Here is a 19,793-nt window from a genome sequence, read left to right as displayed (position 1 = left end):
TCAGCTATCCAGTGTTGTTGCCTAAGAATGTATATGAAAAGTTTACACGGGTGAAAATCAAAACACGATCAGCCCTAAATTAGCCTCAAGCACTGTTTTCCACAAATACGATTTTTCTTAGAGACAGCAGTGGGAAGTAACAGATCTTGTCACCTATCTAAAATCTTGATTCACGACTCTGTTAAGACATTCTCTCTTCAGAGAATTACCCCTGTAGAGATTATTTAATAAATCACAGGATGGCACCATATCTTCTGGCTTTTTTTTCTTCCCTGAGCATTGCAGGTTTTTTGCATGTGCTCTTCTTTGCAGGTAGAAATCCCATATGATCACAAGTTTCAGCCTACCCAGTAACAGATCCTCGATGTCAACACTCACCATGTGGATATTAGATTGTGCCACAGGAAGAGAGTTAGATGCTGCTTCCCAGCTCTGTCCTATGCATTGTACTTTTAGTTTTAGAGTACATGCTTGACAACAATTAGACTATTTGAATTTGAGACTGTAACTTAAATTGGAGCTCCCCAAGCCCCTGGCTGCGGCCTGTTTGAAACTGGGCTGCAGGCAAGTGCAGCTCCACTTGAGTGAGCAGCGGGCAAGTGTTCATGCCCAGCTCCATTTGCACAGGCGCACATACCCACCGCTTATGCAAATGAAACTGCATGCACACACTCACCTATCACACTCATGCAGAACCATCCCCTCTCCCCATCAGTAGGGCACAACAGAAAGGTCTCTCAACTTTGCTGTTAAAAACCTAATCATAATCCCTACTTAAAAGGTGAACATTTAAAAGTGTAGTGTATGCATTAGCCCCTAAGTGGTTTTTATACAGCTCCAGAGTCACAAGAAATGTGTACATGCATATATCAGATGCATATATCCAGTTCAAAGTGGAAAGCTACAATGTCAGCAGTCAATACTAAACCTATTTAAATAAATGTAAGCCCCATGCATTCCAAGAAAATGTGTTTAGGATTGTAGCCACTCCGTCCAATTCTCTTTATTCAGAAAGAGTTATTACAGATAATTCTCAGCTTACGACCACAATTGAGTCCAAAATTTCTATTGCTAAGCGAAACAGTTGTTATGTGAGTTTTGCCCCATTTTATGACCTTTCCTGCCGTAGTTGTTAAGTGAATCACTGCAGTTGTTAAGTTAGTAACAGGTTGTTAAGTGAATCTGGCTTTCCCATTGACTTCGCTTGTCAGAAGGCTGCATGACCCTAGGAGACTGCAGTTGTCATAAATATGAACAAGTCTCCAAGCATCCAAATTTTGATCACGTCACTGTGAGGATGCTACAACAATCATAAGTGTGAAAAATGGTCATAAATCACTCTTTTTCAGTGCTGTTGTAACTTTGAATGGTCACTAAACAAAGTGTTTTAAGTCGAGGACTACCTATGATTTTAATGGGTCTGTTTTCAAAACAGTGTACATACTTACATATGTTTTCTCTGGATTTAGTGAGTCCCATTTCTGAGGGCATATGCATAAAATTTCAGCTGATCCTTTATACTTTTACTCAGAAAGAGGTGCCATTAAATGTGAGTGATGTGCAGAAAAAAGCTGTATCTTTTAACCAAGGTGGTGGTAGCAGGTAGTATTATCTATTGGCCCGAGCAAAAAAGAAGCCCCTATAAAAATGGCTACTGCTGTTACTTTTTCTCAACAATGTGCAAAACACCATGTTCAACCCTGAAAGATTTTTCTGTGTGCCGTAAATAATTGAAGGCTTCACAAAGAGAGGCTCAAAAAAAATGTTGTGTAAAATACTGACAAAACGTAGATTGGGCTGAGTTGGGGGAGGTTGTTTTCTTTTTCATACTTACCTTTAGTAGCTCAGTTTCTTGATGAGCAAATGTAAATAAGATTCCCATCTAGAGAAGAGGAAAAAGGGACAAATGTAAACTGTTGTGCTAAACTACTGGATTAGAGTTGCTGAAAATATCTGCTGTCGTCCATTGTAACCTGAAGTGTACTTTTGAGATTGTATATGCTTGAGGGTGGAGGGGGGAGGGATTTTCAGAATAAAAAAAAAAAGACACAGACCAAATAAAATGAAAACAAAACACTGCCAGCAACAGCCAGCCGTAACTGTGGCTATTTTCTGGGGTTCCTCCCCCCCTTTCTCTGTGTATAGTATTAAAAGAAAATAAAGCTGCCTTTTCACTGCATTTGCACCTGTGTCTTTGTCTTCTTTTTTTCCTCTGTAATTCTCACTCTTTCTGGGGCTCTGTAATCTCGGGAAAGTTTTGCATCCACATGATTTTACCCCTTTCACTAAAATATTAAAGTACTAATCCAATGGTCTCTTTCTCTCTCTTTCCCCCACCACCTTTCATTTCTGCTATTTTATATTTCTGTTCATCTGGAATGACTCTCAATGCTCTCACTTTTCATGAAATGCAATTCAGTTGCTGTTGCACCTGAAGGATGACCATACCTCCAAAAAGGGAGAATCTCAGAGCGGTTTCTCACAGAATTTCTTTTTGATCGATACACCTGAGGTTGCTGAACTGTATTCCTAAATAAAACCTGAGAAAGTGGCCATATGTATAAGATAGAAATAACCACTTTGGAAAAACGGTTTTTATTGAAGGATAAAATGGTGGCAGGCTATATTCAGGTAAAAGTGCTTGGAGACCACTACATCTGGCAAGCTACATTGCTTTCAGGATTAATTTAGCACAACCTGCAGCAGGACTGACAGAGCAGGAGGCTCCTCCCCACCTTTGAGCAAAAGAGAGAAATTCCAAAATCCAAAGGTCTGGGAGGGAAAAGTTCAACCCTCCCTAACAAGGTGTGACGGGTCCTGATTTGGACTACGATCCTGCATACAGGTCGTCCTCGACTTATAACTACAATTAAGTCCAAAATTTCCATTGCTAAGCAAGACAATTGTTAAAGAATTTTATCCCATTTTACAACCTTGCTACAGCCACAGTTGCTGAGTGAATTTGGTTTCCCCTTTCACTTTGCTCATCAGAAAGTCGCAGGAGGGGATCACATGACTCTGGGATACTGCCACCATCACAAATGCGAATCAGCTGTCAAGCATCCAAAGGTAAATCACATAGCCATGGGGATGCTGCAATGGTCCTAAGTATCAAAAATGGTCATGAATCACTTTTTTCAGTGCCGTTGTAATTTTGAATGGTCACTGAACTGTTGTAAGTCGAGGTCTAACTGTAATGGTTCTTTCCTTCAGTCAGTCACATGCCAGTAGAACCTACTTCTAATCCCTGGCCCTATAAAGTTGATAAGTTTAATAAATGTATACTTGCACTGAGAGGAAAACCCAAAGCAAGCAAATGCAGAGAACAGAAAGGTGAGGATCACCATGTATAGTTCTGTCTTCATTTTGAGAGCCTTGAGTTGCCCATGAAGAGACCTACAGACAATTGAAATCAGTTGACATTTAGTAGCTCCCCAAGACGCTCAATGTTTACTAAAAGAAGTGTTAGGGAACTCTGGGTCACATGGAGATGAAAGCATTAAGAGTGGTTCAAAATACACTTCTTCCTCTTCCACAATTTAATATTAGATGTTGGTGACTTAGGGCAAATAAACAGAATGAACATCAAAGCAGAAAATGGGACTACTAAGCTTTACTTGCCATAGGCCGTTAACCGTTCTTAAAAAAAACAAATCCCTTTTGATAAGAACAGTAAATAAAGCAGAAGAATGGAGTCACAAATACCTTCTCTCTGATGTGGAGCAAAGCTTTCCTTCTTGACGGGTAAAGCCAGGTATACATTTTCAGGTTAATTGTTACTCAATTGCTCAATACAGGGGGCCTTAATTGTAGCATTTATAGCCATTGTAAAACTAAGAAATTCAAAGAAAGAGTACCTCTTAATGATGTGGATTTAAAAAAAAAAAAAGCAAAGCAAGTCAAGGCAGGCTCAGCTGTGTCTTTGGGAGGCCCTTGATTTCCTACTTAAAAGCCTTCTGGGGTGCCTAAATTAGGGAAATTGCTACTGGAAAACAATGGGCTAAATGGGTCCATGATTTGAGCAGGAAACTCAGCTGGCATTTTATCTTTTGCCATTATTGGTATATGGAAAATGATTTACTCCAAATACAGACCAAAAAAGGAATTCTAGACAACAATTTCATAGTTTAGATTTCTAAATACACAAAATTTGCAGGAAGATAAACTTTTTGTATTTCTTGCTTACTTGCAGGCCCATGTGCCAGATTACCCTTCCCAATGTTATCTATGTTTCTGAAAAGCAAAGCAGGTAAAATAGAATTGCTGGGAGAGTGCAATAGGCAAATTTATTTATTTATATCCATTTACTAGTATTTTTCATGTAAAGTAATATCAGAGCAGGACGTTATAGGTTTCTCTGGGCCACATTTGACAGGATAGATACAAACCATGAACCTATTTTTCAAATGGTATTTAAAAAAAAATGGGGAAAAGCACCAACAGTTAATGGAAACTAAAATCTATTTATAGTCCAAGACCAAACACAAGACCAGTATAATAACTATAAAGGGAATGCTCTTTACTACCCTTAGTTAATGACAGATGAACTATGATCTCTGGATAATATTTCCATTCACTTTCGGAAATTATGTACTGTCCATAATTGTAATTCCCTCAAGAATCAGTTTTGTTTGATTCTGATTTTGCAAACTACTTTATGCAATGCTAGATCAAATATATCATCAGACTTTAGATGAGCTAGAGAAGATGTTCCACTCTGTTTTTTTCATCCACACATATCCTTTAGCCAAAAGTTGGATTAGATTATACTGACATTCAAGTAATCTTGTTTCCATTTCCCATGATGCTGAGATGAACATATACACTGGGTTCTTGAAAAACATGGTTTATTATATGGGCTGCCCACCAAAGGTGAAAAAAGATAGGTTAGAACTAAAATCTCCCAATGTAATAATCTCTGTGTTGAAAATCCCATTCCTAATGCTGGTATAAAGTCAGTAAAGCCAGAACTGATTAGTTCATTATTTCCATCATAGAAAATGCATATCCGTTAACAGCATTTTGGTGTACATCTAGCCACATAGGTAAACTAGAAAAATAATTTTCATAGGAATTCGAATGTGATTTGAATTTGAGACAACTGAGTCACCGAAACGGATTCGAACACCAGTATAAATCTGGAAGAATTTGAAATTTTAAACTTGTTTTTTATTTACATAATGTGTATCCTGCCCAATTTTGAGCAGGTAGTCCTTGACTTATAACAATAACTGAGCCCCAAATTTTTGTTGCTAAATGGAACATTCATTAAGTGAGTTTTGCCCCATTTTACAACCTTTCTTGCTACAGTTGTTAAGTGAATCTGGTTTCCCCATTGACTTTGTCAGAACATCGCCAAAAGTGATTACATGACCTGGAATACTTCAATAAATATGAACCAGTTGTCAAGCATCCAAATTTTGATCATGTGACCATGGGGATGCTGCAATGTCGTAAGTGTGAAAACAGTTACAAGTCACTTTTTTCAATGCCTTTTAACTTCAAACATTCACTAAACAAACTACTGTAAGCCAAGGATTACGTGTATTAGCTTAGCTTTGGAAAAGGCAATTTTTGCTACTAATCAAAAAAAATCAATTGAATAAATTTATTTTCTCTTTCACTGATTTTGTGATATGCTATAATGTTAGAGAATTATTAATTATTTTTATTTTTTCCTAAGATAGATTTAGCAATCTGTTAGACATTTTATTTAACTGTGGCACAATTTCCCCCTTTTTTACTTTTTTTACATCTTCTTTCTGTTTTTATATTTTTTCTCTATAAAAATTAAAATATTTAGGTAAAAAATAAAATATTCAAATTTATATACATATGAATAAACACACATATAAAAATCCAGCTGATTGTGGCTTATTCAAATCATGGTTAAGCCATGCCATAGCCAATCCATGAACCTATTCATCTTCTTGATAATTCCTTTTTTAAACACTGTAGAAACATATTTCAGGCTTTCTAGTATTGATCAGGAATTTGTGAAAGCTGAAAGGCTTTCTTTCCAGAAACAGAAAGCCTAACATAAGAAGGAAATAAAAAAAAGAAGCACCAACTGTACCAGAAAAGCTATTACAAAGAAACAAACAATTTGAGATAAATCTGTTGATACTGAAACCTTATTCAAGGACATTTTGAGAAACTATACAACAAATCACCAGATTTTGGTGGCATCTCCAGAGAGTTCCCCAAAAGCTTAATTGTGAATTTACATCCTAGCAAAAATACGTAAATCATTCAGGTTCCACTCATTTTCAATTTCTCAATAATCAGTTGTTCACATAAAAATATAATTCAGTGGGGGAGGGGAACTGTTCAGCCTTACATATGTTGTTTTATTTTTAATACAGAAACACAAAAAAATTAGCTACCGTATGGATAACAGAAGGTCAGTACCTCAGCAAAGGCCAATGAATGAATATAGCAGTCATAGAATAGGAAAACCTAGCTATTTGTACTTTATGCTGACTTAAAAACAGAAAAAGAGTAGGAATAAACACCCAATTTTCTCAATAGTGGAAGGAAAGAAAGGAATTCCTCAAGGTTCTATTGGGACCAGTGTTTTTAACTTGTTCATAAATGATTTTGGTTGAGAGATAAACAGAGAGCCAGGCAAGGTTTGAGATGAAATAAAACTATTCATGAGGTAAAAATCAAATGTGAATGTGAAATATTTTGGAAAAATCTGCTCAGTTGGGTGAATGGTCAGCGAAATGATAAATGCAATCCAATATAAACAAATATAAATTAACACATATTGGGGCGAAAAAACTTAACATCACCAGACACATTGCATGGGATCTCTGATATCTGTAACTCAGGAAAAATTATTTTGGTGTCATCAGCATAGAAAAGCCACATTCAGTAACTAAAAGTAAAACAGCCAACCTTATACAGCTAGTCCTCAACTTAACAATCATTCATTTAACAACCTTTCACATTTACAGCTAGTCCTCCACATTCAATCATTTAACCTTTCACAAAAAACATATAACTGATTCTCGCACTTATGACCATCACAGCATCCCCATTATCATGTGATCCAAATTCGGGTGCTTGGCAACCAGCATGTATTTACAATGGTTGCAGAATTGCAGGATGATGTAATCGCCATATGCGACCTTCCCAGATGGCTTCTGACAAGCAAAGTCAATGGGCCAAGCTGAATTTGCTTAATAACCCAATGGTTCACTTAACAATCATCTTGCTTAGCAACAGAAATTTGATCCCAGTTGTGGTCATAAGTCAAGGATTACCTGTAATGCCCTGACATTCATAGATGTAAAACTGAATGCATTTGAAAAAGCTTATAATTTAGCTTTTATGGCCTTCTGGCTGTAAGTAAAATTGATTGATACAATACAGTTGTAAAAAGTGCAGCTGAGGACAATCAAAACTATCAGAAAACTCTGTCACACTTATTTTGTGGAAAGAATTTTTGAAACTCTTAGGGAAACCTAATGAAGATGAAGAGTGTTGTGCATGTTAGGGAGAAAATTTTCTCCCATTCTCAAAACAACATTATGAAGCTTATTAAATAGAAATTTACATGCATTTACAACAGATTTCTCCCCCCCCCCCAAAAGCATTTCTTCACAAGATGCTTAATTTATAGAGTTCAGATGATGGCTACCAACATGGATGACTTTAAAAAGGGATTGACTAGATTTGTGAAGAACAAGCCTATCAACAGCCATCGGTGTTGAAGACTCATTGTTATTTGTAGGTTGCAGAAGAACAATGGTAACAGAGAGGGCTTTTGGGTTTTTTTGCTTGCAAGTATATCTGAGTTCACCCTATAAGAAATAAAACATGGGTTTTGAATTGATCCAGCAAGAATATTTTTTCTTCTTATGACAATGAGTGTGATACCTTCTGGCTACAAAGCGCTTAACTATGAGCCCTCTACAATGACATCAGCCAGAGAGGGTCTCATCTGAAGGTCAGTAGTTATGGCAGCATAGTTCAATGTATAACAACACTTACACAAATTGACAAATTCAAATGGCTTGACTCAATCTTGAGGAAAGTCAGAACAACTAACGAACAAAGTCAGTGTTTTTCCTATTAAACCAGAAATATTGTTAAAATATATTTCCCTTAAAAATGAAAGCACTGAATCCATAATTATAGTAGAACTAACACAATTACAATAGAGGTATATTAATTATACAATTATATTGGCAGATGTTATTTTTAAAAATCTAGCCCATGACAATATAATGCTGCTTTTCATGTAGTAGAGGAAAGATGAGTATCTGATGTTTATAATCCATCACTTACCAAAGAATGACTGGATAGCATTGAAGTGCACTTTAAATGTTTAGACCCATATATTTGCTGTGTGATCTTGGAGTTTTATCATTCTTGACATGATGCTTTCAAAGGAAGAGTCATTATGAGGACATGAGTTTATGTTTAAATATAGTTCTTTCCTTCTAAGCTGATCTACAGTCAAAGCTGTTGCTCAGTATCCATGTGTGTGTGTGTGTACTCAGAAGCTATACCCATTGGGGTCATAGTGCTTATTCCCAGGAAAAGATGCATAGAATTGCAGCCTTTAAAAGCACAGAGCATTTATAGATGACTCTGAAGCTAAAAAAAAAAAAAAAGGAAAGTAGTATTTAATATGAGTAAGATGTTTTTGAACTGGCTGTCAAGATAAATAGAAGCCTTAAGGTTGAAAAGAAGAATTATTGGAGTCAATCCAATATATTTGTTTCCTTTCTGTGTCTTGAGGGAATGGTTTTAAATGAAAAAGTGTTTCGCATATGTTGCTAAGTGATTGACTGAAATAAAGCCCTCTGAATAAGCATACTACATACTTGTGGCTGGGTTAAAGTGAGAGGCTATATTATTGTTATTTTTCATTCTTCTGAAAATTTCCAATTTTCAAAAAATTATCTGATTGGACATTATAGGCTCTATGTTAAACGTATTTTCTTGGAAAAAATAAAGGGCAAACTGGAAAAAAGTGGACAAATCTAACAGAAGTTCATAAGGAAATTTTATAACTTTGCTTTACAAAGAAAACTTCAAGAGTAAAACCAATAAAAACTGCAAAACCTCATATTCTAATAACAATATCTAAAATTAAAAACTATGTACATTTAAAGACAATTTATTTATTTTTTATTCTTGAATACTTTTCTCAATTTTTTTCATGAATTTCTTTTGTATATATTATAGGGTTTACTTTAGAGTAAGGAAAAGTCATAATAACAATAGCCTTTCTAATTAATAATTGTGACAGTAAAAGGAGCATCAATAACAGTATCTTGTTCAGGAATTGGGGTAATAGGAAGAATACGACACTATAAGATAGGGGGTGTTAGGTTAGGGCTTCAAACAAAATTATTATTTGAATACCACAGAAAAAAATTGCTATTATTCAACTGGTATAGCTTGAATCCCTAAAAATAATAGAAAATCATCAACATCAATGATATACGCAGCAAATGTTGTTGTTAATTGCGAAGTCGTGTCCGACCCATCGCGACCCCATGGACAACGTTCCTCCAGGTCTTCCTGTCCTCTACCATCTTCTGGAGTCCATTTAAGTTCACACCTACTGCTTCAGTGACTCCATCCAGCCATCTCATTCTCTGTCGTCCCCTTCTTCTATTGCCCTCAATCTTTCCCAGTAATCCCTTTATGGATTACTGCCTTGTCGTGGCGAAGGGGCTTGCGTAACTCAATGAAGCTATAAGCTATGCCGTGCAGGGCCACCCAAGACGGACAGGTTATAGCAGAGAGTTCTGACAAAATGTGATCCACTGGAGAAGGAAATGGCAAACCACTCCAGTATCTTTGCCATGAAAACCCCATGGACAGTACTAAAAGGCAAAAAGATATGACGCTGGAAGATGAGCCCCTCAGGTTGGAAGGTGTCCAATATGCTACTGGGGAAGAGCAGAAGACTAGTACTAGTAGCGCCAGAAAGAATGAAGCGACTGGGCCAAAGCCGAAAGGACGCTCAGCTGTGGATATATCTGGTGGTGAAAGGAAAGTCCAATGCTGTAAAGATTTTTTCTCCATAGGAACCTGGAATGTAAGATCCATGAATCAAGGCAAGCTAGACATAGTCAAAAAAGAGATGACAAGACTGAACGCAGCAAATAGCCTAATATAAATAAACTGAATTTCTGGTATTAAGTCCCCTTAATACCAGTGAAACTAAGATATTAAATAAAGTTATACAGTTCTGAACATTGAAGAACAAGGTATCAATTATCTTAATAAAAACTTAATCATTTCTCATGTAGTACTCCATGTGATGCATGTATGGATATGAACTGAAGAAAAAAATGCAAAAGTGATGGCTAGTCATTATCCAGACCAATATCGTGAAATCAAGTGTCCTGGGGGGGGGGGAAATGTCAGATTTATTACATGATGCTCAGTTTTACATCATTTCCTAATTTATCCTGTTGTAATCAGGTTTCTTTATTATCTTTATTGTGATCATTAATCACCACTATAGGTATCTTCCCATTTTTTTCAATCTGCAAAAATCAATGTTTTGTTATACTTTATATAATTAACAACTATATCCCTCTCCATTCTCATTTTAGTTTTGCAAATGATATGAGGTCAGTCATATCCTCTTAACAATGTACGTAGTTATTTTTCAGTTTTTATTGCCCACCCTAAACTGTAGACTAACACTTAAATGGAAAAATATGTGAAAATTCATGCCTCCTCACCAAGATGGCCACCATTAAACCACAGTGGAATGATTTCATTTTCACAGCTTTATCAAATATCAGGTAGGAAAAGAAACTCCTCAAAGAATCTTGTTTCAGAATGAGGAATAATTTTTTTTAAAAAAAGGGTTTTCTTCTTGATTGAACAGAAACAATGGAAATTCATCAACAACACCAGCAACCCTCTTGTTACAGATTCAAAATGGGATAGACCCTGGCTTAAAAGGAAACTCTTTTCCCGCCATAACAACTGGGAAAACTGTTCTTGATTGACTATATGAATCTATTATTGTCTTTTGGACCACAAAACAGAAGTGGCTTACTTTATGAGATTGTTTTGGCTTCCCCTAATGTACACCCCTGGTGGTTTTCTCATCTAAATAAATACTTATCATCCTCTGTTTTCTGACAAGTGCCCCAAAGAGTATCGCGAGCAATGCTGGCAAAACTGAAGAATTCGCTAAGCTGTTATTAGACTCGTACAGAGTCAATCCTAATACCATTTCCATGGTTTGGACTTCATTTTCCATCCACTTCTCCTAGGAAAGAGACTATGAGAGTCATGCTTGTTTTATTTTTATTTATTTATCCATTTTTGAAGTTGCCTGACAATTCTTAGTGACTCTGAGCAGCTTACAAATAAAAAAGAAAAAGAGTACACACAAAAAAAATCATAACTGACTGGAAGAACAATACAAGCTGCTATAAAATCAAACATAATTAAACACCCTATGCCAGTGCCTGAAAGAACAGCCAGTTTTTTTTAGTGATTGCTTAAGCACTAAATCATATGGGTGAAAATCTCTCATGTTGTTCCAGAATGCAAGCACTACAAGAAAAAAAAGGACACTTTTGGCATCCCATAAGATTACATTGTTCAATCAAGGGGAGCAGAGGGCACCTACTCTGATTGATTGTCCCATGCTAAGTGGTCCCTCATGTAGCCCAGCCCTATGCCATGAAGTGCTTTTACAGTGATAACCAGCACTTTGAACTGCACCCAGAAGCCAAATAGTAAATAGTGCAGCTCACAAAGCAGTGAAGTCATGTGAGCATAACTTGATGCCTCCATCGCTATTCACGATGCCACATTCTAGATCAGCCGTAGCTTCTAGATGGTTTTCAAGGACAGCCCCATATAGACAATTTACAGTTATCCATTTGTGAAATGACTAGTATATGAATGACTACCTGATCTAGGAAATGGCATAACTACCTGTGCAAAGATTCTATGGCCAGTTCCCATCTGCTTTTCAAGCAGGAGCTGTGAGTCCAAGAGGAGCCCCAGATTGTGTACAAATCTTGAATGCAGAAATGCAGTCCCAATGAGAACTGATGATGGAATAGCCAAGGGGTCTAAATAAACACAGCCACTCAGTCATGATTGACCCTGAGTTTGTATCTCCCCATCCAGAACCACACAGGCGCCAGATACTGAACCAGGATTTTGACAGCATGATTGGCTGGGGGGTGAAATGTGCAACTGGGTTTCGTAAGTACATTGTTGATCACTAACCCCAAAGCAAAGAATGATCTTGTCTAGTGTCTCCATGCAGATGTAGCCCATTAAACACAATGGGAAAGAGCATCAGGCACCTGCTGCTTCTCACAACTGTAGTCCAAAATCTTTGAAAAATACCTATTTATTTAACCTTTGTGGGAAACAAAATAAATATACTGTAGCTCACTCTTAATAGTTGCCCCCAGTTGCTTCAGATATGACTGTCAGGAGTCCCGGTAATAAATGGGGCCTTTCTACATGCACATGCACACAGTCCAGCCACTTTAGTATTCAAATCAACTGGCCTGTTGAGTGACTGCTTAAAGAAAAGACATGGATCATCCACATGCATGCCCTGAATGTAAAAGGAAAATGATGTACAATGGCTCTGGGCTTCAGGGAAACCATCTTTCTAATGGCCCTTTCTAACCACTTGATGACTTGAAGCAGGTTTACAAGAGACACTCAAGGCTATGACAACAGACATTATTTCTTGGATATGTTTCAAGCCACTACTAAATTGCAAAATGGTTTCCTTGGCAACCTCTTTTCTTTCACTCTGGTGACTCCTTCTTCAGGACGAATGAGTAACTCTGTAGAGTACTGTATGATCTAACCTGCTATTGTTGATAGCTTTCATACAAGCAATAGCTGCAATCAATAGCTTTGATCCACAAAGCAGGGAGCATTGTTACATACTTATTCAGGATGATACTAGTCAAGTAACATTAAGCTGTTTCATTGTAATATAACAGTCGTGTAGTGCTTCCGACTGAATGTTCACAGTTTCTCAGGGATCCCTCCAGCAGCCCTCTGAGGTCAGAACTATACTCACATATGACCAATGGTAGACTTGAGGGGTGATTATATAAATAATGAGAGCCATTTTGGTGTAGTAACTGGATTTAGGTTCATCCAGTTAAGCTGAATGATAGGAGGTTCGGGGCAAAATATTTGACCAATAGGAGGCGACTATGCATACTTTCCCAAGGCCTTTTAGCCAAACACCATCCATCTTGTTGAGGCAGTGTGCTGACATGATGGATCTTACTGAGGCACTTGATATCCTGCCTTGAGCCTCCCTCAGCATCTCTAGAAGTACTGACAGAAGACCATTGAAGTGATGGAAAAGAATCTCAGAGAGGATCTCAGAGCCATGCTTTTTAGAGGTGTAGTAGCTTGACACAAAATACTTCTCTGAAGTTTTGCATTACCCTGTAAAATACAGCCCTCGACTTACAACAGTTCGTTTAGTCACCAAAGTTACAACGGCACGGAAAAAGTGATTTATGACTGTTTATCACACTTATGACTGTTGCAGCATCCCCGTGGTCACATGATCAAAATTCAGACGCTTGGCAACTGACTCATATTTATGACGGATTGCCCTGGGGTCCTGTCACCTCCTTTTGCAACTTTCTGACACATTCACTTAACAACCGTGTCACCAACTTAACAACTGCAGTGATTCACTTAACAACTGTGACAAGAAAGATCGTAAAATGGGGCAAAATTCACTTAACAAATGTCTCACTTAGCTACAGAAATTCTGGGCTCCACTGTGGTTATAAATCAAGGACTACCTATATTTCTTCACTCCATTCTTGCAGCAGTTTTGTTGTTAGGTGTATTACAAGAGATAATCAGTACGGATGGCTTTGAGAGAGGATTGGGGAAATAATTTGAAGGTAAAGCTATCAATGGTCATAAAAGCCACATATTTCCTTTAGTACCATATATTTCCTTTTGAAGTATTAAGCTTGTCAAGACCAGTTGCTAAGGTAACAGAAAGGTGCTATTTTGTTTGTATCTTGCCTATATAAGCATTTGATTGGTCACCCTGTGGGAAAGATGCTGAGTTAGAGAGACTGTTGTCTTCATCCAGCTCAGCAAGTCTTAGGTTTTATTTGCTTCAAGAAATATTCATATAACAAAATCCTGCCAAATCACTTAATTTTTCTCTCACCAGGTTCCATTTTTCAATCTAATCCTTGAATTTCAAATTAAGGAGTCTTCCTCAAATTAAGGAGCCTTCCTCAGCCTGCTAGGCTGAAAAGCAGCAGCATATAGTTGGCTTTAGTTCCATTTCATTAAAGGCCTTCGGCATCAATGCATCAATGCATCCTCAACAGTCCCTCGATATTGTGTTAGAACCTTCCCCATCTGCCAAAATAATGCTTCTCTGGTTGGTGCTTCATTTTCTAAAATAAAAATATCCAGAATCAAGTGTTTTGAAAAGCTTCATCCTTAAATATGGAACTCCTTTCTTTCATTTCTGTTGGGCGGCAAAGGAGGGATCTGTGACTGAATTCACACACATAGCTAAGTCAGATATGATGGCCTGATTTCCACACAATACTTTATCATTACTTATAAGAAAGGTAATCAGAACTGTATGTGTAGGAATGTCTGGTGTTTGTTTGGTTGTTGTTGTTGTTTTTTTGGATGATTTAATCATCTCCTCTCCAGCGGCCTATAACCTCTCTCACTTCTGTTACATCTCAAAGGAAGCTGTTCAGTGGTGGGATTCAGCCAGTTTGTACCACTTCAGCAGAACCTGTAGCTAAAATTTTGTTGCCCAGACTCAGAATGGACTTCCAGAAGCGGCATCCACACAGAGAACCGATTGTTCACATATTTGAATCCCACCACTGAAGCTGTTGTAAAGGAGTTTCTTCAGCTGAATCTTCCTTCCTTCCTTCCTTCCTTCCTTCCTTCCTTCCTTCCTTCCTTCCTTCCTTCCTTCCTTCCTTCCTTCCTTCATCTCTTCTCCTTCTCTCTCTCTCCCTTCCACTATGTGACTACTCTTTCTAAAGGCAAGTCCAAAGGTAATTTGTACCTAGTTGTAGACAGTATTGGGAGGATGAATTAGTGGTTTGCCTCAGCAGAAAACAGGTTTCTATGTTCCTAAAACAGCACACTATTAAGAGTAGGATATTTGGATTCTCACCATGATGCAAATTTTCAAACAACTACCAAATAAAATAAAGTTTCTTTGAGGATACGTTTGAAATCTAGGCAGTTCATGTCAGTCTAAAAAATGATTAGACATTTTCAAACTCCCCTACAACTGACTGCTAATCGTCTAACAGCACTGATACAGAGTGAAGCTGAAAAAACATTATCCTTTCCTTCTTCTTCCTAACCATCTCTCCAAACCCCTATTATTTCTCTTTGATTCATTATTAATAATAAAATGCACACATGTCTCTTGATGTCAGTGATTTACATTATTATTTAGTAAAAAATATCTCTAGGTTGCATTTAAGGGCAAAATAAAGCTTTGCCTGATGAAAGGGGTGATTGGAAGCATATGGTTAAAGCTAGTGAACTTCCTGTCTTAACCAATGATTTCCTTTGATAGCTCTCAGCCCTTTGTATCCCAGGCACATCCAATCTGCAGCCCACAGGCTGCATGCAGCCCTGGACAAATAATATTGCAGCCCCATAAGATTGTAAACTTCTAACATTATTATGTGATTTATATACATTAACTATATTACATAATTTGTATGTGACCCAAGACAATTCTTCACTCAATGCAGTCCAGGCAAGCCAAAGGTTTGGACAGCCATGCTGTATCCATTTTCTGCTATCTCTCCATTCTCCTCCACATACAAACCTCGCCAAATGAAATCCTCCCAGTAATTCTGTATCTCTGCCCTCCCTTTGCCTCTAAGCAGAGAGTCTTCAGTGTTGTTTCTGTTCTGTGCCCCCCTCTCTAATTGTTGCTGTCTATCAGCCATCTGAAGTACCGCTCACAGCTGAAATCCTTAATGAGTCAAAGGAAACCAGTGGGTCAGCAATGTGCTCAATGTCAGAGAACCCAGGGAGGATCTAAAGATGCTGAGTTAGAGACTGCTGATAGCCTGAGGAGGCCTTATGCCTCACTGAATAAACCATGCAAAAGATAAATGAAATTAGCACAAGCAATATGGACCAGTGCTCATTTCCCCTGCAGTTTTGAAGGTAGTGTGCTTAAATTTTTAAGGCCATGTTCTGGAATACACAAGGGTTTTAAAAAGTTGCTTAGCCTGACTTGGCATTCTTTACTCTTCTGGCACACACAGTTGGTATTCTGATATTAGAATGTCCTCCGGGCACAAATTATTAGACATGTAAGACATGTGATGGCTTTATTTATGACCAAGATGGACGATTGATTTGGTTTACAGAATTATAGGACGGAAACCACCACAATAATAGCAGTAAACTGAGGCTTCTGAAATTTAACATTTTTTTACACTAAAAATGGAATTCATCTCCTATTTTTGTCACCTGATTTATATATATATGCCCAACGGAATATGGAAGTTGACCATCCCTAGTGGGATGCTTATTCTTTATTTGAAACAATTAAATGTACTTCAGAACTGATATGTGTACAAAGGTAAAGAAAGTTCATGTTTGCTTGTGGAAGAATCTGTATTTCAAAAGAAACAAATTTCCCATTTGTTAGAGGAACCTGTATCTTCATGGTACTGGGACACAGTTTGAGACATCCCTTATATTTGGTCATGCTAGGGGGGTTGTTTCCGGGTGGAGTTGTAGTGCAGCACCCTCCTGAAGATTGTTAGGCCCCCACATTTGTTTAGCTTCTTAAATTAAGTCACAACCGTCACAGTGCAAAACTCTGGCAGATTTCAGATTCCCTTGGATGAAAGATACAGACTTTCTGCTCTATTTCTTTCATCATCTGCTCCTAAAGACTTACTTGAAACATACAAGCCAAAATTTTTGTGGTTAAGCTGAACTAGTGTAGCGTTTGAATCCAATCTGTCCCTATTATTATTACTATTACTATGGTTGCTACTATTAAATTATTTTTATTATTCAAATTGGAACAGTTTTTCTTAAATCTCCACTATTGGTTTTAGTCATAATATATGGTAAGTAGCATTATTAACTAAGGCTGTGCAATACTTCAGAGTCAGATCAGAAAAGGTGCTGAAGAACATGTGGAAGTTGGAAAATAACCTGTTGGGAGTTTTTAAGGTACCTATGGAAAGAACTGTGTGATAATTGAAAAAGATGCAGTCGCTTTAAAGAGTTACAAAGAGTTACCATATTCCCACTCCCCTGTGCTTCATTCAAAACATTTTTCTGGAATCAAATTCAAAACACTACACAGTCATCATATAGAAAGGATTTAATTAATTTAGTTTAGTTTTGACTGAATTTACATAAAACTATTAAATCCATTAAACCCAATTTATATTAGACAGTATAATTTGCCATATCCTAACTCATTTATTGGTTTACTCAAAACCCAGAAATACCCTTTGACTTAAAACTGTGACCTCTGACTTGTGGATAGAACTTTTTAAAAAATGCTATATTTCTTCACAGAGACAGAGAAAGTTATCATGTGGTCTGAAAATACCAATGAAAGCCCTCAGGTGAAAGCAACAGTTTTGGTGAGTGATATGATTTTACACATCAGCCTATGTATATGTTTACCCAAATAATTGGTATTCTGTGTGATTATTTTTATTCTGTACTTTGGTCTAAGATAGAATTATGATTGGGACTTTGAACAGGCAAAAATAAGAGACTGCTTCTGAGTCATGTTTTTTATCAGGGGTCCCCAGCCCCCCCCCCCCAGGCCACAGTCAGTGGTGGGATTCAGCTGGTTTGCACCAGTTCTGGACAACCGGTATCTAAATTTACCTGAATTCGGAGAACCAGCTGGCTTCTGAAAGTCCAGTCTAGGCCTCGGAGGTCTTCCAGGCCTAGAACAGCCCACTGGAAGTGCATGGATACCACTTCTGGAAGTCTGTTCTAGGCCTCTGAGGCCTGGAGGAAGCCTCCCAGGCCTAGAACAGCCCACCAAAAGTGCTTGATGCCACTTCCAGAAATCCGTTCTAGGCATAGGAGGCCCAGGCCTGCATCACATAATAGAACCAGTTGTCCAGGTATTTGAATCCCACCACTGGCTGCAGTCCACTACCAGGCCGCGGCCTGTTCAAAACTGGGCTGTGGCGAAATGGGCAAGCCCGCGTATATGAAGCTCCATTCACACAAATGGAGCTTTGCACACTAGTGCCCTCCACTTATGCTAGTGGAACTTCACACACGAGCACAAATACCCTCTGTTCAAACACCCTCTGCTTGCGCAAGTGGAGCTTCGTGCCCGTTTGCCCATTTTCTTGTGGAAACTCCATTCCATTATCCAATTTATCACCCAGGCTCAACAATAAACTGCAGATCTTCTAACACTTAACCCTCAATTAACTCTTAGTTTCATTTGGCAAGAGGCTTGCAGATATAATTTGACCAGTCAATTGGGCTGAGATAGGCAACTATAGAAATTGAATAAATATATAATAAATACATAAAATAAATTAGCTTTGAATTTTAATGAAGACAGAAACAAAGACTTAAAGACAACTGTTGGCTGATCTTTTGATAATCTTGGTAGTTCTTATATTTCAATTAGTCTTCTACTATGGTGTTCTACTTGTGACTAAGATCTTTCCATAGTCATGAATCTGCTCTGATATTTTTCTTGCTTAAATATTGAAAAGTCTTTTTTAGTGGGGGTTTGATTTCTTGATTCTTTTTTATTTATTTATTTTTCACATTTTTGAACCTCCTATCTCCCTCAAAGAGGGATGCTGGGCAGTTACAATAAAATGTTAAAATATATAGAACAGCATATAAGAATTTTTTTTTAAAATGTAGAATTTAAAGAGGCAATGATGATTGAACCCTGTAAAAATTAGTTTAAAAAGCAAAGGAAGTCTCTCAGGGCTCCAACCAGCTGCATGTCTGTGTGTTCCTCTGGGCTCTCCATTCAAGGCTGCAGAGCCATGTTTTACTGCTTTTTGGAAGAGCAGGGGCATGGGGTCATACCTCATCTCTGTGGGGGAAATATTACATAGGGCGGGGACAATGACAGATCTGCAACATACCTTCCCTGCCTGACAGGGTGGGATAGGCCAGGGTAATGGAACAATTTTATTATTAAAATTACTATTTTAACATAGGAACTATGTGATACAATGTCTTATATTATTATCCTCATTGGGTCTTACTTAAATAACCCCTGTTTTCCTGTCTTTCATATATCCGTATCAACAGCAAAAGAAGATGTTTAGATTTCTCTATAGATAGTGTAAGGAGTCCTCAGCTGTCCAGATGTTGCTGAGCTCTGTCCAGATGTTGCTGGACAGTGAAGGATGGAGAAAATCAACTCTTAGTTTTCTGCATCATTCACAATGCTGTCTGGATATACGGAGAGTTGGAGATCAACTACACCCCCCACCTTACTGTATATTTATCCCTGGAAGAAACTTCCACTGAACTCAGCATTAGCCAAATCTTTAATTTCTTAAGGCAAAAAATGGTCCACGAATAATCTTGGGATGGCAGTCAGGAGACCACTGGTTTCTTTACACCGCATTCCAACAGACTAATAAGCAGGTTACCAGGTCTCTCTGCTACTCTTCTTAAAGGGTCAATGGGTTCTTTCATAATGGCAGTTGGCAAAAGGAAGGATTTCAGTTACTGTTGCTTAGCTACCCTGGGCTGAAAGCAATCCCCTGGTGTATATTTAGATTTGGGCCATT

The 19,793-nt window shown here is 37.8% G+C and overlaps 1 protein-coding gene across 7 annotated transcripts in view; it reads left to right on the top strand.

Annotated features, from left to right (window-relative positions):
• PALM2AKAP2 (PALM2 and AKAP2 fusion) overlaps window positions 1–19,793 on the top strand; it is a 260,194-nt gene that overhangs the window by 149,784 nt on the left and 90,617 nt on the right. For 6 of the 7 annotated variants that reach the window (XM_039334431.1, XM_039334428.1, XM_039334430.1 and 3 more), the window contains one exon: window positions 17,572–17,639. In XM_039334431.1, the coding sequence (XP_039190365.1) occupies window positions 17,572–17,639 (68 nt within the window). Of the gene's footprint in view, window positions 1–12,086; window positions 12,214–17,571; window positions 17,640–19,793 lie in introns of those variants that run through there. The other variant, XM_039334435.1, reaches the window with a different exon arrangement.

This window comes from Crotalus tigris, unplaced genomic scaffold, assembly GCF_016545835.1.
Source record: "Crotalus tigris isolate CLP2741 ecotype Arizona unplaced genomic scaffold, ASM1654583v1 scf7180000017630.2799268, whole genome shotgun sequence".
Lineage (NCBI taxonomy): Eukaryota > Metazoa > Chordata > Lepidosauria > Squamata > Viperidae > Crotalus > Crotalus tigris.
This window is presented reverse-complemented; position numbering and strand designations above follow the sequence as displayed.